This window comes from Pelodiscus sinensis, chromosome 8, assembly GCF_049634645.1.
Source record: "Pelodiscus sinensis isolate JC-2024 chromosome 8, ASM4963464v1, whole genome shotgun sequence".
In the NCBI taxonomy this organism is placed as follows: Eukaryota; Metazoa; Chordata; order Testudines; family Trionychidae; genus Pelodiscus; species Pelodiscus sinensis.
The window spans coordinates 6453716-6477669 of record NC_134718.1 but is presented as its reverse complement, the minus strand read 5'-3'; the positions used below and the strand labels follow the sequence as shown (position 1 = coordinate 6477669).

Here is a 23954-nt window from a genome sequence, read left to right as displayed (position 1 = left end):
AGGCTGGACAAAATGGTAGTGACTCTTCAGTAAGGAACCAATCTGTACACCAAAGAGCTGGGCTAGATGAACTCACTGTTCTCCATCTCAGGAGTGATTCTCTAGGGGGATTTTTGGGTTGGTTTCAGTTTTTAAGCCATTTGGGCTGCGGAAGGGTGAAAGACTGTAGTTATAAGAGGGTATTATCCGTTAGGTTTGCATTAGGATTTGGATTGGTCGCCATTAGCATGAACATACGGTAGAATCGGTGCACCTTCCAATTTGTCACCTAATGCAAATACTGGAGAAATTAGGAAGCGGTACGACAGCATAAGGGAAAGATGCTGAGACTATGACAGTCTAGCTCCATTGACATTCATAGAGCTACACAGTGATTGGAGACCCCTGGACAGGTGAGGAGGGCCAGCTCCACACTCCCAGAAGGGGCGGGGCTGAGGGAAAAAGGGGCGTGGCTGATGTTTCGACACTAATCTAGCCACATGGGGAGTTGGCCAGCTGTTTTCATGCCCTTTGGAACAGTGTGATGTCAGTGTGATGCTGTCTCTGGAGAAGACCATAACCAGAGAAATTTGTCCCTGCCACCAACGCAGGATGGTCCAATGAAAGATTATATCTCCCCCGCCTTGTTTCTCTCGCATCCAGAGTCTAACGTGGCTTCCACAAGGCTGCAAATACTGGAATGTGTCTTTGTGACATTTTTTAAAACATCAATTCAGGCGTCTCTGGTCTCCAGCCACTAGAGGGCAGTATGACACATACAGACCGGGCAGCATATTGCACCTTCTGCTGATTACACATCTGGCCTGGAGGGCTGGGAAGTTTGTGGGTCTGGATTGCCCCACAGTTTGCAGGGTTTGCGCTGCGGCTTTGGGCCTGTGTATTGCCAGCCACCAGAGGAGCAGCGGCCTCCGGCCGAGAACTTAACAAAGGAAAAATGTGCGTCCGATGGGATGGAAACCAGATTGCTTTGCTGCTCCGTCTCCTCTCGGATACAGCTGCCAGATCTCCAGTCCGATCCTCTGCTCTCCTGTTGTGCCAGGCTCTCCCCTAAGCTGAGCACTGTGGATGTGAGTGACAGGCAGGCCTCGGCCTGCCGGCCCTAGTGCCACACGCAGAACGCACCTTCCCTCGGCTGCAACAAAGGAAGCAGAGGTCCTGGAAACATGAGTCCTTCCCGCCGCAGCCTTGATTATTTCCAAAGCCCATGGGTGGTGGGTGGAGGTAAGCGCCAGCCCCGCCCCTTCTGCCCAAGGTCCCGCCCCTTTGGCAACCTTTTCCCCCAGGAGCCAAGCCCCGCCCATCCCCATCCCAATCCTTCCTGGCCACCTGGTGGGCCACCAGGGCTGCTGTGCTACATCCCAAGCCTTATCCAGCAGCCGGGGCATGCAGGCAGTTTTGGGAAGGCAATGCCTACCCTTGCCTGCACTACCGCCCATGCCAGAGCCCATCTGTCCTATGCATTTAGTTATGGTTGGTTCTGCTTTGGTAGGGGGCTGGACTTGACCTCCTGAGGGATCTTCCCGCTCCGGGATTCTGTGAGGCAGGGGCTCTGGAGGGGAGGGGGAGAAATAGTATGTGTAAGCACTGGCTGGTTTCTCTTTACATGGGGACTTATCAACCTTTGTTTCTAGCGTTGGTCCGTTGTAGAGGCCTGCAAAGTCAAGAGCCCTGAAACCCCAAGCGAAAGCCACGCAGAGCCAAAGCCAAGGTTTTGCACGGTCTGGGCACACTGCTGTAAATCCTTCCTGGAGGCCGGCTTTGTGAGGGGAATAAGCCGCGTGTGCATGCTTGGCCGGGGTTCGCTCAACACTTCCCTCAGGCCTGGGCCAGGAATGAGGTTTGGAGCAAAACTTGAAAGCGGGAAAATTGTACCTGCTTTGGGGTTTCTTCAGGAATGGCAGCCAGCTGGGGAGGAGAGGAGAACTCAGCCTTATTAGACCCATCCTGCTCTCGCTGAAGTCAGTAGCCAACCTCCCAGCAAAGTGAGACGAAACCTCCCAATATTGCACAGAAAAGCCACGGCCATCGTTCTCTGTCGCTCGAATTAACCGTCTACCGACGGTTACGCTCTTGACCTCAGCTTGCCCCGTTCCCTAAGGAATCTTGACATATACGTGAAAACATGAGTCGTTTTTTACTGCAGTGGGAACAGATCTTATTGGAACAGCATCTAAATCTGGTTGTTTTGTGCTGAGTAAGGCAGGCAAATCCAACCACATGCTTTTGTGAGGGTGTGTTGCTTTAATGACAAATACGTAATTTTGATTGTTGGGCTCGCTACCTTTTCCAAAAGCCGTTATGCAGTAAGCCAGACATAGTAATAAGGAAGAGGATAGGGGTTGTTTTAGAGTTTTTAATTTTATGTATGAAAGGGGGGAAATTTGACCCAATAATAATTTAAACATATTTTGGGTTGCTTCCCCCTTTGTCAGTACGTTGGTTTAGGTTTGCAGGGCAGAACCTGTGTATTTCTCTTGGCTTTAAAATGCACAGACTTGGTTGCTATGTAAGTGATAATAAAAATGAATATACAATTGCTACAAACAAAAAAACATTATGATGGATGTAAGTATGATAGTATGTATCAGTAACCCAAGGGTGAAAATCACAACAGGGATGTTTGATTTAAAACATGTGTTTGGGTTATAATTACAAAAAATGTAGAGTGCAGTTTAAATGTCGAAGGAATACAAATATGTCAAGATAGGAAAGTGCACAGATAAAGACACCCAAACAACCTAAATGTTGCCCTGTAATTATGCCATGCTTATGAGTATAATATTTTAGTATGTGGTCCCACTTTAGATTAATATGATTTTTAAAGAGAGAGTTTTTAATTTTTTTCATACCGAGGAATCATAAGGGATGTAAAGATACAGCTGAGGCAGGCAAACAACCTTAACTCTGCCCTGTCGTGTTGTCATTAAAGGGAGAGAAAAAAACAAACATCTTTAAAAATCACTGTAATCAAACCTGGAAACAGATACACAAGAATGCGTTAATCATAATGGCCTGGCTATTTCATGGCGTCACGGCAGGGCAGAGTTAAGGTTATTTGGATGCTTTAATGGGGCATTTCCATCCCACAGCATACTTGGATGACTTAAATGTAATTAACCTTCACTCTGATTTTCCTGGAATTAGAACACTTAGTTTGGGGATATTTATAATTTTCCTGCAATGTATTTTAAGAATAACTTTTAATAGCAGTAGTTTAATATAGTTTTATTTGTCAATTTTAACAGGACAAGTATGGGTACATCTCCTCTGCAATGCTATTTCGGGATACCGGAGTATCCCGAAATAGCTATCCCGCATCTTCACAGCAAGCCTGTTATTGCGGGCTCACTATTCCGATGTCTCTGTAAACCTCATTCTATGAAGAGTAAGGGACGTTTCAGAATAGCTCTTTATTTTGTAATATGGTGCTGTATAGACAGCAGCAAGGGACGAAATAAGGTTTTTCGAAATAGCATTGAAATAAGATATGCAATTTGTGTAGCTCAAATTGTGTATCTTATTTTGAGTTACAGTGCTGTGTAGACGCACCCTACATATCCCTGATATTAGCACATGGATAATAAAACCATGAAATACTGGGTAATATTACTGAATTAATGAAAACACTATGAAATAATGGATACATTTTTCCCAGTCTGAGACCAGAACTTCTTATCACACATAATTAATGGAGACATGCAGGTTTCTGATTTCGCTTTATTTGGGCAAAATCTATAGGGTATTTTCAAAGAAACCTTACATAATAAAACACATAAGGTTGAACTTGTCGTCTAAAGATCTACACAACAGACTTTTTTATATAAAAGAAATCCACTAGCTGTAAAAGTTAATGTGATTCAAATAGTATTCTGGGACAAAGACTACAGCACATATGGATATTTGTCAGAAATACTTATTATAATATAACAATGTCTTATTATTCACTATAAAAAGTAGATTGTCTTATGTTTTGTTAGAATCTACCAGGGAATCAATTTCCACTCTTCAACCTTGCTTTCTCAGTTCTGGAAGGAGGTGGGGAACGGGGGGAGGTAAAATCCCCAAAATACATTGGAAAAATCCAATTTTGGTTTCATAGTTATGTTGAGTCTTGTATGCAAAGCAGCGAGTGACCCATTCTGTTTCTCATGAAAAGTACATGTTATCAGCCTAGAATTATCACACTTACTTTTTGAGAACAGACTGACTTACTGAGTTGGGAATTCACCTGAATTAAGAGTGACCCTTTAAAGAAACGTAACACCTACTGCCAGTTAAATTAGATTGTTTTAAGATTAACTTTAACTCTGAATTTCCTTGGATTGTAATATTAGGGTTAGGGATAATCAAACACCCCTGTGATGTTTTGAAATCTCAACCTTTACTTCTGTTTCATGCAGGTTTTTTTAGCTGAGCATAAACAATTTTCTCCCGACTCGCTACTATAAGAAAACATTATTTGCAATTTGGCAAAATTTTGCTCAATCAGTAGGTAGTTTCCTTCTTTCCTGGCTTTTCTTTCCTAATGTTATTACAAGGAAGTACTTGGAAGGTAGTTAGTTCAACACTGCAGATAAAAACATGGTTTTCAGTAGATTATATCTTTATGGGATTTAAAGAATCCTCCTTTTCTGTCTAACTAAATCCTTTTAAAAACTCCCCTTAGCATCTTCTTCTAGTTGCAGGTTGTTTTTGAGCTGTGCAAGAGAGAGAAAAAAATCTACTGGAAAAGATCTCAAAATGAGATGTTGAAATTTGGCTGAGTGCTGACCTGAAAGGTAACACACACATTTTAAAATTCCCCGGGGAAGGATTTTTTTTTTTAAATTGGGGTTTGATCCAAACATGTGTTGCGACAAAGTGATGATAAAACATTTTGTTTTGATTTTGAGTTTACATGTGCTCTATTTATTATGCAGAATAAACAATTCCAAAAGGAGAAGTGAATTCATGCTGTAAAATAGAAATGTTTCCTTCTGAACAGGGTGACATGGGACCTTTCGACACGGGCAGAAAGTTGTGGGTTTCCCCCTTTTTTCTCTCTTAAATTACATTGTCTGTTACACTAACCTGATTTCCCGAAGCATTTCGAGGGCACTGTGTTCTCTGATGCCAAATGGGTCTGTCCCAGTGTTTCTAGCCAGATCTGAGGATAGGGCACAGTTAAGCATTGCTCTTGGGTAAAGAAACAACATCTGCTGCTCTTTGGGCTGAGGGATGCGCCTCCACCAGCTTGTCACACGAGGGGGCCCGTGTTCTCATACCAGAGTAGCAAAGCTGAGGAATAGTGATAGAAATGTCGCCCTGTTAGTCTGGTGTAGCTGAAACAAAAGACAGGACTGTGTAGCACTTTAAAGACTAACAAGATGGTTTATTAGATGATGAGCTTTCGTGGGCCAGACCCACTTCCTCAGATCAAATAGTGGAAGAAAATTGGCACAACCATATATACCAAAGGATACAATCAAAAAAAGGAACACACATGAAAAGGACAAATCAAATTTCAGAACAGAAGGAGGATGGGGGGGGGAGGTAAATGTCTGTAAGCTAATGATATTAGAGGTGATAATTGGGGAAGCTATCTTTGTAATGGGTAAGATAATTAATGTCTTTGTTTAGACCATGGCGTAAAGTGTCAAATTTAAGGCTGAGTGAGTGACATGAGAAACGGATGGCTTGTTTGCCTACCTAGGGGCCGTGGGCTTGGACAGAGGACTGTGCAGAACTCTGTAACTTGACCCCTATTGTTGTGTGTGTGTGTGTGTGTGTGTGTGAGATAGACTTTTATTGTGATCATTTTCTTATGATGAGTAATGAATATTCCCGAGTGATGCACTACTGGCCGGTCTACACAAAAGAGCAATGATCGAAAACTGCATCCCTGTTAAGTTTCACCTTCATTCCTCTGGTGCAAGTCTCTGTCCGGACACTCTTATTTCAGATGCACCAGTCACCATGCTAGGTGCTGTACAAACACAGAACACAACAGCAATCCCATCCTATCTCAAAGACAAGGAGTAGTCTCGTGGCACCTTAGAGACCAACAGATTTCTTAGGGCCTAAGCTTTCATGGGTAAAACCCGCTTCAAAGGATTTATAATCTCAGGGTCCTATTTTCCTTTTGCTCTGCAAAACGGACGTGCGATTCTGTTATTCAGAAATCACAAAAGCTGGGAGTTAAAAGGGATTCAGTTATTTCCATGCAAGTTTGTGTCAGCCCCAGTCCTAAGAAACAGAGATTGGCCAGCGACTTCATTGGGGTTTGATGTCTTTCTTTCCCTTTAACTGTGTAGACTGTGGTGTAGTTCGGAATTCGCTCCAGCATTAGTAAGGAGAGAAAAGGTTGTTACGTTTCATTGGTGTTTGTGTGGATGGCAAAGGAAAAATACAGACGTTTTGTAAATAGTCATAGAAATGGCTGTTTGATGTCACCGGATGCAAATTGATTGTAATTTCCAAAGGGCCTAACTGATTTAGGAACCCAAATGCTGTTGACTTTCAATGGGACTTGGGAACCAAACACTGCACAGGTCCCAGTGAAGCTATGGTAAGAATAGGTCATTTGGATTATGCCTGTCTATTCTGATGGCCAGAGGAGGGGATGTTGGGAAGGCCAGGACTTCAACAGGGTTCCAAAAAGAACCAGATCAATTCTGGGAGGTTAGGTCCATCAATCGCTGTTAGCCAGGCTGGGCAGGGATGGTGGCCCTGGCGGTTTGCCAGAACCTGGGATTGGATGACAGGAGAAGGGTCGCTTGATGATTCCCTGTTCTTTACAATCCCACTGGGCCGGATGGATCTTTGGCTGTTCTCATGTCCCTATGAAGCTGTGCTTCTAGTGCCATGGGGATGGGAGATTGCATGGAAGGGGGCGGAATCCATGGCTGGATCCATCTGTCGCATCTGACTGGGCTCCAGTCCCAAAGGTGCTGAGCTGGGTGGGTCCATTGACTTCAGGGGTTGGTGGGTGAAGCATCGATCCCCCCCCCCCCCCAGCCTCCCTTGCTGGGGCGCCTCTGAGATGCAGCCCCTGTTTGACTGGAAGCCTCAATGTTTATGTAAAGGCTCCAATGGAAACAAACAGCCCCCCCCCTCCTCCCCCCAGCGGCTGGGAGCCAGACAGGCCCCTCTCGAGTCAATTACACTTGACAATGCTGGGATGGGCCGCGCTAAGTGGCCCCATTAGGCATTGGGGGAGGGGGCTACCCCAGCCGCCGTTGCAAGACAAAGGGGGAGATGGGCCAGCCGGGGTAGGGCTGCTCTCAGCTGTTGTTTACACTAGAGCAAGGGACGGCCGGTCGGCGCTGCTGGCCGGATTGGGGGGGGGGGGCTGCTACGGATTGCAGGCGGCCAGTGTAAACGCATTGAAGGGAAAGGGGAGCAGGGGGTGACCCCAGGAAATCAGGACCCTGGCCCCACGGCAGACCCTGGCCCGGCGCGCAGTGGGAGCAATGGGAGCGGGGAGATCCATAGCCCCCCCACGCGTGGGCAGCCCCCCCCACGCGTGGGCAGCCCCCCTCAGTTTAAGGGGGCGGCTCTAAACTTGATGTGCCCCTCCTTGCAGGCGGGGGAGGCCCTAGCCCCCTCCCGGGCGAGGCAAGTGCATGGGGGCGCCTTGGCCTGCACCCCCAGTCTGCCCCTCTTCTGTCCCCGGGCGCAGCTCGCTGCGGGCCGGGCCAGGCGGAGCGCTGGTCGGGTTCCAGCGAGCCGAGCCGCTGGCGGATGTAATAACACGCCACGGGCCATAAATCATCGCTCGCTGCTCCCCTCCCCTCGCCCCGCGCCGCCGCCCCCCTCTATAGAGGGGAGGGGACCCGGGCATTTGAGCAGAGCGCGACGGGTCGCTGCAGCCTTCGGACGCTCCCTGCCCGCCCCCCGCTAGCATGGCCCGCCAGGAGCTGGCGCTGCTCGCCTGCCTGCTGCTCGCTCTGTCTCTCTCCGAGGGTAAGTGCGGGGGCTCCGGGCCCCCACTGGCCTCCCGCTGCGGAGCTTGTGCGCCCCCCGGAGGGATCACCCCGCGGCCGGGGCTCAGCGGCCGCCCAGCATGGGCCGGTTCTGTGCCAAGCGCGCAGCCTCTCCGTGCGCCTCTATGCGCTGCACACCGGCAAGGCTGGGGACGCCGCGGGGCGCTGGGGGCACACGAGAGCCCCGGGCTAGCTGGGAGAGCAGAGACTCCCCCAGCCCAGGCGCGGCCCCTTCCCAGCCGCGGCGAATCCGAGCTCCCGGGTCCGCGGGGCTTCTCCCCGGCGCAGGGCGCAAACCCAACCCGCCCTCTTGGGGCCGAGGAACTGGCCCTGCGCTTGGCTAGAGCTGCCGGGGGCGGTGTGTGTGTGTGGGGGGGTAGCTCTGGGGCAGCCGGGGGGTAACTTTGCGGGTGGCCCGTGTGTGCGGGTCTCTGGCTGCGTGCGGAGGCTGGATTAGGGGAGGGTCACACCGGTGTCTGGGCGCTCGGGAGAACCGTGCTCCCGCGAAGCCGTGTGATCCCGGGGCGCCCCGCGCGGGTACCAGGGGCGCCCGGGGCCAGACGCTGCAGTCACCTGCCGCTCGCTGCTTTTCCGAGCCCGGCTACTGCTGCCGCTTCCCCCCGCCGCCACCGGGGCTCCAACCAGCGTGGCCCCTTTCAGCCGCCCCCGAGCCGGGCGGGCGAGAGCGGCAGGAGTCTGGCGCCCGATCCCGCGGGCACGTGCTTTCTAAAAACCGATCGGCGTGCGGGTTGATCCGATTTCAATTCGGATTCTCTTCCCTGGGCCCCGGGGCGTTTAGACAGCGGCTGAACAACGCTTCGGAGGCGCAACTTTGTAATTAAGACGGGAGGGGAGGGAAGATCTGGCCTCGGATTTAGATTAATAATTGGAGTTTTGCGCACGGCGTGTCCGCCTCGGCCAGCCCGCGGCTCTTCGGTGGGTAGATGGGTCGCTGGTCACACGCGCCTTGCTCGCTTCTCTTTGCCCCAAAGTCCCTGCTCTAGGGGGCAGTTGTTTCCCTTGAGACTTGCCCGCTCCCTGGCCCATTCAGCCCCCAGCCTCAGCTGCCGCCGCGGAACTGGAAAGCAAACCGTGTTAGTTTCACTCGCAAGATATTGACAAAGGGCCCGATCCTGGGGCCCGGTGTCTCCAGTGGCGAAACTCACATTGACTTCCTAGGTGCGGGATGGGGTCCCAGACAATGTTCCCTCCAGGCGTGGATTTTTTTCCATCCCGGTGTGGAATAAATTTTTCTAGGTGCACCTGGCGTGTGTGAATGTGCACCACCCCTAGACACACAACCTAACTGCTGATCAGCTGGGTAGCCTTGGACTCTCTCCTGAGTGGCCACCCAAGCACCCAGCTTAACACTGACTCCTGGAAGCCCCTGGCCTCACATACACGCTGCCTTTCAGATCTGGCTGTACCCCCTGGGCCAACTGTAACTAGCTGCCGCCTGGGGTGGTGATCCTCTGAACTCAGCTCCCTGGTCCTCTGGGCATGGCCTCTCTGCTGCCACAGCTGCTCCAGGCAGGCTCCTTGAAGGGGTGAATGGAGCTGGAGGGTTTAGACGACTGAGGGAGGCATGGGTCAGGGGTTGCATTAATCCCTCCCAGGGACACTGAGCTGGGAGCAGACCCCCTAAGCCCCCGCACCTCACCACCTCACTCTAGCAATTGCTCGGCACAGCAATGTTCCACAGCTCCCCTCTGCATGGGAACGAAGCCCCAAACCCCTGGGACGCCCGGGACCCAGGGAAGCACTTGTGGGTGGTGTTGCAGCAGCTGTAGGAGAGAAGAGGTCTCATAGCACCGGTGTGTCGGGGGGGGTGGGGTTCAGTGAGAAAGGAGGGTGATGGTTCCACGCTTGGCCTGGCATGGTGACTTCTGATCCCCGGCGGAAAGTCGCTTGGCACAGATGGGACAGTGTTCTGGTGAAAGAGTCCCTTGAGGGCTGCCCCTTGCCCAGACAACCTGCCCCCCCCACCTCCAGACATGGTGGGCTCAGCCGATGCTGTTGGGCCTCTTCTCCCCTGTGCCCAAAGGTGGGGTGTAGGGCTGGAGACAGGTGTCAGGGCTTTTCTGCATGGGAGCGCGATGGGCTCAGGTGGGAATCGAAGCGGCTGTAACTCTGGTGTGGACACCCTCGTTCCAAAACAAGGGGCCTTTTGGGGAGCTTGTCTTGGGTCCATTTGGAAGGGGGTACAGCGAGAGGGGGAACAGCCAGACTAATAAGAGAGCCGCCTGCAGGGCAGGATGGGGTTCGCTATCTGGGTGTGCTGGTGACGGTGTAATGGGTGCAGCTGTCCCACTTAAACGCATGGGGAGGGAGGCGGCTTGGTTTTACTGTGGGCTAAGCCAGGTGCAGTCAGCCCTGGGGGTATCACCAGGTACTCACCTGGCCACCAACGGCCTGGCCTCTGTGCAGGATTTTACAAGGAGATAACAAGGGGAGGGGATGGGGGAGGTAAATTCCCCAGGGGGACGTACCCGCCCCAGCTGGGATCCGCTAGCGGGCTGAGCCCAGCAAAGCAGGGGCTAGCTGCCCCGTCCCACCCATGGGCGTAGAGTCTTGTGCTGTTCCATCTCCATCTGCTTTTGGCCTGCTGGCTAGGTCGGAGCAGGTGTGAGGTGGGTGGGTTACACCCCCAGCTCCAGGCGGGGCACATGGGTCAGAGTCTGGGGACAGTGCTGATGTTTTCGTGAGATCCCTGCAGCAGCGAAGCTCCAGTCTCAGGGACCACTTGGGAGAGAGACCAGCCTTTGTGGAGACATAGCCCGCGCGTGTCCCTCCTAGCTGGGGCAGGGGAGGTCGGGGGGGAGTTGTGGCTTCCTAGCCCAGAGCCCAGCAGGGCAGGTGCAGGTAGAAGCCCTTTGGCTTCCCGGGGTGGGTGCGGAGAGCTGACCTGATGCACATGCTGCCCACACCCGGTGCACCTTGCCACGCGCCCTGCAGTGAGCGGCTGGCTTTGCAGGAGCAGGGGTCAGGCTGTCAGTCTCCCTGCCGGCAGCCTCAGGTTGATACAGGCTCCCGGGGTTATAACATCGCTCGTCAGTTACTCCACAGTCCTTACACACTGGCCACCACCTGACTGGGTGGGTTCTGCCAAGCCCAGGGTGTTGCCGTGCGCTTGTTCCCCCAGTCACTCTGCAGTGGGGATCGGGGGCTGGCGCACACGTAAGGGCTGCTTGGGAGAAGGATTCCCCTGTCATTTCCTCCGGTGGTCGGTGGTCGTGCCCTAGGGAGTGTTGGAGGGGAAACCCCCGTCAGCGTTTGCAGATCAGGTGCAGTGTGACTGGCGGCCTCCTCTTTGAGCTTCCCAGGCGGCCGTGTAAGGAGCATGCAGCCTGCCAGGGATTCAAAGCCCCGTCTGCCCCGTCGCCTGGAAGGGCAGCTTTGTTTGGGTGCTGAGCACTGCTGGGCGGCAAAACATCCAGAGACATGGAAGGCACCAGTGGCCCTGGGGACTTTGAATGGGAACTAGCCAGAGCCTGGGCCAAATTCACGGGTAGGGTCCTTCCGTCTCGGTCAAGAGCCCGCAGCCAGTGGCTGGACAGCCCCCGAGGCAGGTCCTGCAGGCTCCAGAGATGCTAGGGAGGGTGCAGAAGCTTCAGGGGTGTACGCACTGGGGGCAGGATCCTGCAGCCCCCTCCAGACCTCAGCGGGTGCTCAGGCTGGGGACAGAGGTCAGGATCAGGCCCCGGGGTGACCCGGGCTGCCCTACACGCACATCCCTTGCAGCGTTCAGCTCAGGGCCTAGCTCTGCTCCCGCTCCCATCAAAGCTGCAGGCCCCCACCCACTGGTCTCCGCAGTCTGGAATCGGGCCACGTGGCGCCTGGAAGGACTCACGCCTGGAGGCCATGCTAAGCTAAGATTGTGGTGTAGGCAGGGATTTCGGAAGGATCCGAATCCATGCTGGCCACCTGCTGAGCCAGTGACGCCCTGTCTCCCACTGGGGGGCACTGATCGGGGGGAGCCCCCGGCCAGCGGGCGCTCCGCTCCGCAGTGGGAGCATAGGCCAGGCTGTGCGGCCGGACCCTGGGAAAACTCCCCGACACCCTGGCAGGCTCTGTCCCAGATCAGTTCCCAGCCTGGAGCTTGCACCTGGGCAGAGCTGCATGTTTTGATTTGGACCCCTTGGAATTCCCGGCTTTCTGCTGCCTACCTTCTAATCTGGCCTCAGGTCAAAACCATTGGGAAGAATAACAGAGCAGACAAGTGCCTGGCTCTTCCAGCCTTTATCGCCTCTAATTACCAGCAGGGGTGCAGGACAATGGAGCAGGTTTATTCTAATCTCGGCCCCATTTCTGAGGGTCCAGTTTCTCACCCCTCCCCTTCTCTTCTAAAATCACAAGCTGCGGGATTAGACGGCCCCCAATGGAAACTAGAGAGGGGTTTGACACAGCTGTTCCATGGCCCTCTGCATCTCCAGGCCTACCTAGCAGAGGAGCGGTCGCTGCAGGTTGGCACGCCGGCTAAGGGGGAAGGAGTAACGTGTGTCCTCTTTATTGCTGCATCCCGCAGAGAAACCCGTCAGCCTGACCTACCGATGCCCCTGCCGGTTCTACGAGAGCAACGTGGCCAAAGCCAACATCAAGCACCTCAAAATCCTGACCACCCCGAACTGCTCGCTGCAGATTGTGTAAGTGGCTGGGCACTTTTTTCTCCATCTCAGATGCTAAGCCAGGCAAGGGTTGCAAATTTTCCTGGGGAAAAAAAATCATTCCCACAGCAGCCTCAGGGGCTGAGTTGCCTCAACTCCTGCAGGCTATTGGGTGCTCTTTGCATGGTCCAATCCTTTGTGTTCCTGTTTACTGTCCACTGTTCTGGATGTAGGCCTGAGTATGGCCCTTGAAAGTGCACCAGGAGAGTGGTAAAAAACTCCCAAGTTTTGCATGCAAAAACCCCATAAAGTTGCACGCAATTCCTGAAAAATCCACATAGGTAGTCACATTTATATTCAAATAAAAATATATTTATTAAAAAAAAAATCCAAGCTGAGGAAATCCCACAAAGTTTCCTGCTTTACATTTTTGTGGAGGTCAATGGACAATTCAATCCAAATTGAGAAATCATTTGCTCTTCATGCAAATGGCAAAAATCTGGCCGGGGGTGTGTTTCACCAGCTGTGAGTAGCTCTGGTTACTACTGAGATGGAATGGAGAGGCATGCATCTAAAAAGCTATAATGCTTGGATTTGAGTTCTTCTGGGACTGCCTAGTACATTTCGTGAGAGTCAGAGAAACCCACTGTGAAGGCTTTGGAGGGGATTTGGAATGATCTGAAGTTGTTTCAACATAATGTCAGAAATCTGAGATTCGGTGCAATATGCATTTTTCTCTTGATTAACATGAGAGCGAAGTAATTAGAGATGCTAAAATCTGAGACACATTGAAATAGAAAAAACCTGTGTTCTTTCCCCCTGCATGGTCTGAACATGTTTATAATTTGCAATGTTTAATGTCTGCAGAACAGCTGATCCGATTTCCCCGCCCCCAAAATCACTTACCTGAAAGTGACGTACTTGAAACAGAACCCTCAGTTCACATGCCCCAGAAATTTGGGGATAGCTGAACTCTGGAGCCAACTTTTCTTAAAACTAGAAATTTTAAAAAATGTGAAGGTCGAAAAATCCCATGTTAGCCGATAATATCTAAAACGTGGAATTCAGTTGTGATGTGGTGCGCTGGGTTCTGCCAGGAGGCTGTGAGCAATTTCAATAAGTATTCAAAGCTCCTTGCTTTGGAATCCGTCATTTTTTTAAGACTGGAACATCTAATTGGAATCCCGACAGCGGATTTGTGAAATGATCCTGTGGGTTCTTTTTTTTGTTTTTACCCAAGCCAAATTCCCTTTGATGTCGAGGGCATTTTTGCCTTAGTAAATTTCATAGGAGCCAGTTTTATCTTTCACGGCCCTGTGCGTGGAGCGGGGTTAGTTGTGCTTTCGGTTCGTTTCTCTCCTCTATCCTGTTCTGCCTTTCCCATGCGAAGGCTATGAGTCTGACTGCTCTCTGCTGTAACCTTGCTGAATTTGGCAGGGACAGCGGGATCCGAGCCAGACCCAATGGAAACCCTGCTGGTGTAGGGACAGCAGGATCGGGTCCACAGTGATACAAGCAACATTTCAGAGTCTTTTGCTTCTTTCCTTGGCTTACGACGTGAAGGACGCAGTCTTGCAAGTGTGGAGAATTTTGGCCTCGTTCCAAGATGGCTCTTATACTTTACTTAAGCAGTCAAGGAGCCTAGCCCATACCAGTGAAACTTAGGTGCTTAAAGTTAAGCATGTGCTTAAGTCCTTGCTTGGATCTAGTGCTCAGGATCTGGCAGAACTGAGTCCTTAATGAGGAAAATCTGGCCTGTCTCCGTCAATGCCTGGCAGACACGCCTGGAGAGGCCGTTAATGCCTCTACAACATACTGCCAGCCCTGTTCGTATTGCTTTGGTGGGCCGGATCCTGCAAGATGCTGAGCAATTCCCATTGGCCTCACAATTTGGAACAGGTACTCAGCCCCCTGTGGGGTCGGCATCCGGCTCTCCCGAGCTTTCAGTGCTCTGGATAAAGTGCCGTTTCTCATGTTTCTACCCAGAAGCCAGCTCGAGGTGACTTTCCAGCGGTGGAGGTTGGCTCAGATAAAGCATCCAGAAGTTTGGCTCCTTCTCTGTAAACATATTTAATCTAAACCTCTTGAGTCCGCGCACGTGGGTTGGAAATTTCATGAGAACAGGCTTTCTCTGGAGATTTCTGGAACGTCCGTTTCCCGGGCTCATTGGAAAAGACACGAGGGGATGCTCCCCTCCGGTAACCTGGCATTTCCAGTTCTTTCCCTGTCTGGGGATGAGACGTTGAACCCGTGTGAGAATTAAAAAAAAAAAAGATCAGAAGCATCTTTTGGATCCTCTGGAATGTCCAGTTTGGTTTTGTCCTAAAACTGGGTGAATGTTCAGGTTGGGTTGAGTCTGGGGCAAAGTTCAGAGGGGTTTTCAATTAATCCGTTGCCGAGACGGCGTGTGCGTATCGGTTCTTTTCAAACTCAGCGCGGCTCCCACGGGCCCTACATGGACAGCCACGCGGATACCAATAATAAATTCCGCAGACTAAATTTCACTCCTCATTCATGCTCATGCAACCCCACGGCCGCCAGCTAATCAGATTCAGCTGAGGGGCTGTATTGTGCTAGTTGCTAAAACTTGTGTAAAGCCAGCGCATTTCCAGTGACGACACTGGGGCTACCCCAGACTCACCCGAGGAACGCTGAGAGCAGAATTTGACACTGGCAGCCCCATTGTCTTCACTTGAATTGTGCAGGTATCACCAAGAGCAGACGTTGGCCCAGGAGGCCTTCTGGGCAGTGTTATCCCTGGTCTTTACATCCCCTTTTTCTCTCCCCTTCCACAGTGCCCGGCTGAAGAACAACAGTAAGCAAGTGTGCCTCGACCCCAAGCTAAAATGGATTCAGGAATATCTGGAGAAAGCTTTAAACAAGTAAGGCAAGAAACAATACGGACTTACAGATAACGCACCCTGAGCGCTTAAAGGGTAGGACATTCGGGGCTGGCTTTACCCATACGGACCAAGTCCTCGGTGAATTCAGGCATTCCTCCGAAGATGGGGTCTGAGTTTACCCAGTGTATATTCAAACAGCGGCTTGCAGAATTTTTTTTTATACTTTGTACTAAGAGATTTGTCAGGATTTGGGGCAGGGGGGGATCCTAGCAAGTCAGAAACGGGGGGTCCCTAAATCATCCTCTTTCTAAAAGGGCTGTTCTCCCAAGGAAAAGCGTTCCTTGATTCCCCTCCTGACACCCAATCCACCATGATCTCCAGATCTTTGCTCGTGGCGTATCTCTGGAGTTCCTTCTCCTCTTTATCTGGGACTCTGTGTGCACGGGCCGCTGACAGCTAGCCGAAATCCCGCCTTTTCTGCCATTCAGCTTTGCCGAGGCAAGTTCATTGCTAAGCACCGGCCTTCTCCATCCCCGCCAGATGACGTTCAGCCACACCTGGGGAATGCACAGGCCTGTTTTACCTCAGCCTGGCTCTCCTGCTGAGAGTCCCACCGCAGCCGGCCTGGCTCCTGAGAAGCCAGGCCAAGCGGCCACAGCTGTGAGTGAGCACAGCGCCAAGACGGCCCCCTCATTTCTGTACCGACAGGGTCTTTTTGCAGCCTGCTGGGGAATGAATCAAGGGAAGGAGGGGAGGGGGGCTCGGATAAGGGCCTCGTGGGCAGCTAGGCCTCATGTGCGCACAGAACCCCTCCCCTCCCTTGCGGCGCCTCCTTCCACCATGCTGAAGCCTGCTCTTGCTGCTGCTTTCCTCGCTGTGCGCGGTGGGGCTGGAATCGAGTCGTTTGCAGAGGGGAGGAAACAGGGGACAGCGGGGAGGGCCGGAGCTATCAGAGCGGGAAAGGAGGGGGCTGTGCATTGCAGAGACGCCAGCCTCGGCTTTTCTGAAGCACCTGCCGGAGCCAGGGATCCAAATTCTCCCCGGCGAGGGCTTTGGGAATGGGGCCCCCCGGGCAAGCAAACCCCTTTGGGACCAGGGGGAGGCCACAGAGAGGGGGGCGGATGGAGACCACTATGCAAATCACTGGCGATTCCAGCCCCGCCCACCACAGCTGATGCTCTGGGCCTTCCTTGATGAAGCTCGGGTCAGGGGATACTGAGGGCAGAATGTGACCTTTCAGGGGCAGCTCCTGCTGCCGTCCAGTGGCATTGCCTTGCACGAAGGCCCGAGTGCAGCCAGGTTCTCAAGTGCTGTCACAGGCAGGCCAAAGCAAAGTCCCTTGCTGAGCTGCTTTTCCTGGCTCGTCATCTGCTTCCACATCAGTGGAGACTTAGGCCTGCCCCACTGAAGACAAAGGGCTGAATTCTGGTCTCAGGCCAGATTCCGACCTTACTTACCTTGGTGTAAATCTGGAGTGAATCAGAATTACAGTAGGGTAACAGCTGAGACTTTGGTTCAGTTAAAGCGCATGTTCGCGTCCGCTAAGCCTACGATTGTGGCACAGTTGGTTCCAATCAGAAATGCGGTCAACCAGGAAATTTTCATGCCCCGAGATAATCCACAGACGATCCGGACTCTCTTTCTAATACTTCTGTGGGGCATATTTTTTATATATTTTAACGCACAGCTTTGACTTTTTCAAGGACATGTATTTCAGGATATATTTAGAGTTCGTGAAATGAGTCCTATCTCTGAATTGGAGCCATACGAACATGGATAGGTTAAAACCTGCTATCCCTCGAAATTACTAGCAGCTTGTAAAATAAAATAACTTTATAGATGTATACATGTTCATGTAGCTTTTCAATTTCAATCAGCCATATATTATATTTTTTCATTTGTGTTGAAATTGTATCAAGTGTGACAGTACCCTCTGTGCACCAGCAATAAAAATGGCTAATGGTTTCATGATACAAAACCCCAACTGTATGTGGGAATTTATTTTTCTGGAAAAACATGAATAGATGTTGTTAAAGGGTCTCTTGCAAATTGCTTAACGTTTCCTAAAGTATCGAGCTTATTCTATGCCAGTGCTTAAAAGCTTAGGTGTTTTCCATGCCACGATCCCTCCACTCTGGGAAATGGAAGGTGTTCAGAAAACAACAGTCTAAAACTTGATTGGAAAAATAAGGGGGTTTGATTTGATAGTGAAATACCAAGGGTGGTTTTCAGGGGGAAAGCATTTTGCTTGTAAATCCTGCTTTACTCTTTATTACTGCTTTATATTCATTGCCCATTCATGTAACCTCCACAGTAATGTGCCATCAGTAGCTCATATTAACATCATCATAGAATCATAGAACACTAGAACTGGAAGGGACCTCGAGAGGTCATCGAGTCCAGTCCTCTGCCCTCACGGCAGGACCAAGCACCATCTAAATTATCCCTGACAGGTGTCTATCCAACCTGTTCTTAAATATCTCCAGTGATGGAGATTCCACGATCTTCCTAGGCAATTGATTCCAGTGCTTAACCACTCTGACAGGTAGGAAGTTTTTCTTAATGTCCAACTTAAACCTCCCTTGCTCCAGTTTAAGCCCATTGCGTCCTGTCCTATCCTCAGAGGCCAAGGAGAACAATTTTTCCTCCCTCCTCCCTTCACCCTCTTAGATACTTGAAAATAGCTCTCATCGGGAATCAGAAGCCCTGATCTTCTTTCTGGCTTTAAAGACCACAGCATAACCATGATGGTCAACATTATTACACTCCCATCCGTTTTGATGGGCACAGGGCAAGTTAGATCTTTCTCGCAGCTGCTAACAAGCCATACATCCCTTCCCGTAATCACGTACCGGCCCAGCCTTGGTAACCCTTCTTCCTCATTCAAGCCAAACCGCGCCCTCTAGGAGTTAGCAGAAGCAAGAATAAAATAGAGGACGGAATATGCACCTTGCCCCGCTGTCTAGCATGAGCATAGCCCAGAATCCAGGCCCTGTGTTAGGCTGAGATATTGGATCTCGCTAAGCTCAACCGGCAGGTCTGGTACAAAAGAGAAATCGGGTGGATCTGGAAGAGAGAGGAAGGTAAAATAGAAAGACTCCCCTGAAGTCTGCTGGGGGTGAAGGGAGGAATAAGGAAGCTTCCAACTCTCCAGTAGCCAGAAAGAGCTGAAACCTCAGTCCTAGCCCTTGTAAATCAATTACTCTTCTTCATTTGCGAATAATGGCTCAAGCTAATCAGCCATGGGCCGTATCTTCTGATGTTCTCAGATGTGCTGGCCACAGCCTCCCAGTGCAATTGATCGTGGATGCGAGCAGCGGATGGCCAGATCATTGTTACTTCCGTGGGAGCTGTGGGTGGGAAGTTACACGACTGAGCTTGCTGTGCCTCAGTTTCCCCAGGGCTATTATGGTGATGCTTATCCGCCTCCAGGGGGTGCTGGGAGGCTGAGGCAACATCCATCCTGCGTGCTTCTCTCGGGGGTGCGCAGGGTATGCACTTCCATAGCCCCCAGCACTGCTGTTTTCAGCGGCACTGCCTCCCAGTTGCTGGAGCCTTCCTCTGCCGCAAGAAGACTCTCCCATGGGGTGAGGCCGTGGGGAAAAGTGGAGCCTTTCCCACCGATGGCCCCCGTAGGGTAGCCAGACCCTCCATGAATTGCTGCTGTGAGATCCTTATCGGCCGGGGGCTATCGGGGTCTCCTGAAGGCGATTACTTGGAACGCGGGAATTGCTCATCACCGGGACCCCGGGGTCCCGGTTGTCACTGCGGCAGCGACTGCCTGGCAGCGGCTGTTGCTGTCACTTTTCCCCACTTGCCGGCCACTTTGCATCACCGGGGTGGTGAAAAGGGGTCTTGGCAGCCCCCCTTCTGGGGACACAGAGTCAGCCTCCCCCACATGTCGCCTGCCCCGGGAGCTGTTGTGCCCTTCACCCCCGCCCAAGCTGGTCAGTCCCCGCTCACTCCAGGGCAAGGCAGGCCCCTGCCTGCTGCCCCACTGTGAGGTCCACGGGGCTTGGCCCGGCCCCTTTCAGAGCGAGACTCCGCCCCTCAGCTCAGGGCAGCGGGAATGCGGGGGAGGAGCAGCGTGCGCTGCTCCTTGTCCTCCCCGCCATCCCCTTCTGCAGATCTGTCATGGGGGGGGGGGGATCCCAGGGCCATGCATTTTGCTACAGGGGCCTGTTCAGCTCCCCTCTTCACCCTGTACTCTCCTCACCCATCCGCCCCCATTGCATTTTGTGCTGCACTCCTGGCTCTGTCTGGAAAAGCCAGCACGAGCCTCCTCACCAACCAGGCTCCTGCCTGGACTCTGCCCGCTCACTAACTCTGTGCAGCATCTCCTGCCCGGGCCACAGCGCCTCCTGCAGGCACCAGGCCGCCCCGCCGCCTTTGCCGGGGGCTTCGCGGCAGCCCGCACGGGCTAACGACGCTCGTTTCCGCGGACAGAAACCTTAATAGTGTTTCACTTTGTTCTTCGTCAACAGGAAGTTCAAGATGTAAGAGGCGAGCCTTGTAAGCCGGCTACAGGATGTCTTCCTGTAGGACCCCGAGAGCACATCCCCAGTAGTAGGGAATGAATGCGTTTCACTGTTATCATGCAGCGCAAAGGCAACGCTTCAGGCATTTCCAAAGGCTTTTTTTTTTTTTTTGCACCAATTGGCTTGCTTTCACCATACGATGTTATGGAGTACGGTGTTTTCGAAAACCACCCTCTTTTTATACCGTCTGGTTTATCATCTCGCACTGGCGGCCGCGATGAATGTAGACTAACCCTACGTTATAATAGCGCGTTCTTTGCCTGTATTATTTAGCGATCGCTGTTAGGTTCGTGCCAGCAGTCAAGAGTTTTTAACCTAGAAGGAGATGAGCTGTGAGATGCAATTAGATCGTGTAATTCCTCGGCCCCCAAAGAGAACACACACAGCCGTGGGGCTGTCTCATTCCTGGAAGCAGAGCTTGGTCTTGCAGCCTGACATGAGACAGGACACGGGGCGGGAGAGTCACGTTGTTGCTGGCCCACGCGTGAGCTGGCAAATGTTCCCAGGCAGAAACGCCTCTGCCGACACATGAAATGATCTAGTGTCCAGAGCTCCATTTGTAACCAGGTGTCACCCAGGGGAGACTCGCAACTTGTTTCTTCCCCTTCATTCCCAGCTCTGTTCCCACAGTTACAGACGTATGAAATATGAAACGCAGAGGAAGGGGTCCTAGCAATGGGGCAATCTCTTTGTTCCACTGAGCACTGAGGAACGGGGAAAGCGTGTCACATCCTAATCGCAAAAGCCCAACCTTATATATGGCAGGTTTCTTCAGAAGGACTCGTTTTCTTTATTTGAAGCTTGTATTCTGGGCATGCAAGGGCTGCTGTACTAAGCTCTCTCTTCTGTTGCAAGTAACTTTCCTGCCAAAGGACCTTTTGGTCTAGCCCAGGGATATGTTCTTCTTTTTCCACTTGGGCCACTGTAGCAAACGACAAATCCCCCTCTCTACAAAATGGTCATGCTAGTGTGTGTGTGTGGTGTGCTGGCGTTGGTGTGTCTTGTGCACCCGCTTTTGTGCGCATTTGGGAAGTTGGGACGCAGGACCACAGGGATTTCAGTCAGAGCAAGATCAGACCCTCTGTCATTTGGGTAAAGGCAAAAGGAGCGTATGTGTCTGAGAAAATCATAGACTAGTGCATCTTCCATATTGTGTATTTTATCACCTGGGGCCAGACTCCTTCCTGATAGAGGCATCTGCAGTTGCCAGCGACTTGGCTGGAGGGTGCAGACCTGTATGAGAGGCAGGAGTTTCACCCTGGGGAAAGTGCCAAATAATTTCTATTCTAACCCAGATTTTAGGTTAGAATAATTTCTCCCTTACGCACTGGTCAGTGACTCCTTATAGAATCATGGAATCCTCATAGAATCCTCATAAAATCATGGAATCCTCATAGAATCCTCATAGAATCCTCATAAAATCATGGAATCCTCATAGAATCTTGGAACACTAGAACTGGAAGGGACCTCGAGAGGTCGTCCAGTCCAGTCCCCTGCCCTCGTGGCAGGACCAAGCACCATCTAGACCATCCCTGATAGATGTCTGTCTCACCTGCTCTTAAATCTCTCCAGATCCTGCTCCCACTGCAGCCAGTGTAAATGGAAAGCTCTCTCTGATTCAGCAGTCCTCACCGTGAATGGGACCCGCAGCCCTTTAAAACACAGAACCAAGGTTCTGCGTTCCAGGACGATCTCTTTTAAATGGTCCGCCAGTGAGGACTGGGTGGCAGAGCTAGCCCTGGACAAGCCTCCAGGGGCGCATACACACAGAATTCTGTTTGACCATCCGCTATGCCAACAGCCTCCCCTTCGGCCATCATAACTGGTGCTAACCTTAGTGTAGACAGGCCTCTGTAAGCCAAGCCTGGCCCCTGTGCAATTTTCCCCTTGCAGGAGACAAACCCAGCCATCAAGGCTAGTGCCGCAGCACTGATGGAAGGGCATTTGTCACTTGGAGGGCCGTCCCAGCCACGTAGATGTGTTGTGGAGAAAGGCACATGATTGATCTATGGTATGGGCGATGGGCGAATGACTTACTGGGGTGTCCGAGGGGTCTATCCTTTGCCCGACAGAATTTGCATCAGAAGCGTATATTGGGCAACAGAAACGGGCAACTTACATTAGAGAAATCATTCCCTGTACAACTGAAAACTTCTTGCACTACTGCTAGAATTGGGCTCTGCTTCTAGAGAACCTTTAGTCCTGCTTTGAGTGCAGGGGCCTGGATTAAATGACCTCTCGAGGTCATTTCCACTACAGGTCCGGTGTCCCTCTGTAGTCTTAGCAAGTGGCCATGCATCAGCTTCATAAATCTGCTTCCGCAGAGATGGATCTGTGGCACACATTGCTTCTTACATTTGGCTGTTGACCAAAGACCCATTCCGGGGAAGGAAGGAGGGGCATCCAGCAGTGATGCAGTGGCTGGCCACACGTGAATGTGAAGAGGAAGGGGGAAAACCCCACTGAAATGGTGCCAAAAAAGCATTTCCCGCAAATGTGAAATGTTCACGAGTGGCTATTTTCTAAGTGAGTCATAGACGCCCAGGTTTGAAAACCAGAAAGGAAAGACGATGTGGGATTGATCATGGTGCCAATACTCATGTTTATATAAGCTGTAGAGGTGTAGTAGCTTTAGACATTGATGTCTTATGTGAGTCCAGCATGAGAACGTATGAAAGGTGAATTTTCAGTGTGCAATTGACCAGTGCGGTGTTTGACAAAGAGTGACTATTGGTCTTTTCCAATGGAGGTTGTATTCCGAGTTGAATATGCACATTTGATTGAATATTCAATCCCTATATAATTTCTTCTTGCTATTTTGCCTTTATTGGGATCTTGACGATCTCTTCTTCTCTGAAAACTTGTCCAGATCTATGTCAATTACAGCTTATTGGCGCTTGTCAGTGCTCAGTCCCAGAATATAAACTTAACCTTCACTACCATCCAATCACAGAACAGCCTTGTTTGCAACTCCAGATCTTCACGGACTTCAGAGAAGAAGGCATGGACATCACCATGAAAGGGTTGCACGCTTCTTCCAAGCTCTCATCATTGAGAACTGAGTGTTATAAGAATGTGGCGAATACTGTATTTTGTATTGTTATCAAGGAAAAAAAAACCTTCCCAGATAATGTGAAAAAGTTTTTCGGAACGGCAGCTTTATGGAGGTATTATATACATTGTGCTTTTAAAAATAATTCCTTTTGTATAGTATTTTGGAAAATCAACACTTTGAATAGCTATATCATGTCTTTGGTAAATGTGTATGCACTTATAATTTTCTTAATAAAATTTATACTCAGATGAAACTTCCGCTTGTTTCAAATTAGTAAATGGTATATCCTCCTCCCCCGACACACCCACACAAAGAAGTGTTTCTAGTTAGAAGGGCATTGACGTTTGTTCTTTCTCGTTTTGGTGGATTTCCCAGTCTCAAGTGACATTTCTCTGAGATCACACAGATTCAGACTGACCTGAACACAGCATGGCCGCCTGACGTTGCAGGCAGCTGAATGCGGCGAGATCTTAAAGCGTCATTAGCTGTCGGGGTCTGCACCTTGCCACGATGCGGGCAATCAAGATGTGGGAGGTTTGCTCTGACCTCAGAGGAGTTGGGTTCCAGTTGGTTCATCTACATCAGCCTTTACAGGTGATGTGGGTGATTCCTTTGTGCCCGGCCCAGCCTGTAAAAAGAGACCCAAGCCGCCACTCGGGACCGGTCACTTCCCCACTGGGCTGCCCGGTCAGCAGACACAGCTCCCCAGAAGAAATGGCCAAACCCAGATGAGGCCACATCCCCCTGTGTATCAGACCATGCAGTGACCAGGCTGCCTGCCAAACACAAGAACCTGCTCTCGGGTTGGACCCGAGGGGCTGCTTCTCCATTGTCCTATAATGTTATCTCCCGGGCTCCCCTCCCCCACCGGCTGACCCGTCTCCCTTGCTGTGCAAGGCCTCGGCCCAGATTTTCAAAGGCTGCAGAGGGGCAGGAGTCGGGCCCAGTTA

The 23954-nt window shown here is 51.2% G+C and overlaps 1 protein-coding gene across 2 annotated transcripts; it reads left to right on the top strand.

The window, feature by feature from the left end:
* The first annotated feature begins 7767 nt into the window (after positions 1–7767).
* Positions 7768–23261, top strand: CXCL12 (C-X-C motif chemokine ligand 12). 2 transcript variants are annotated; one of them, XM_075934670.1, is made up of 4 exons: positions 7768–7944; positions 12490–12607; positions 15364–15450; positions 17865–19959. In XM_075934670.1, the coding sequence occupies exons 1-4, from the start codon at positions 7884–7886 to the stop codon at positions 17929–17931; spliced, it is 333 nt and encodes a 110-aa protein (XP_075790785.1). In that variant the 5' UTR covers positions 7768–7883; the 3' UTR covers positions 17932–19959. The 2 variants fall into 2 exon arrangements, with proteins under 2 accessions (XP_075790785.1, XP_075790786.1); XM_075934671.1 differs by having other exon boundaries at positions 7784–7944; positions 19896–23261.
* Positions 23262–23954: the final 693 nt, after the last annotated feature.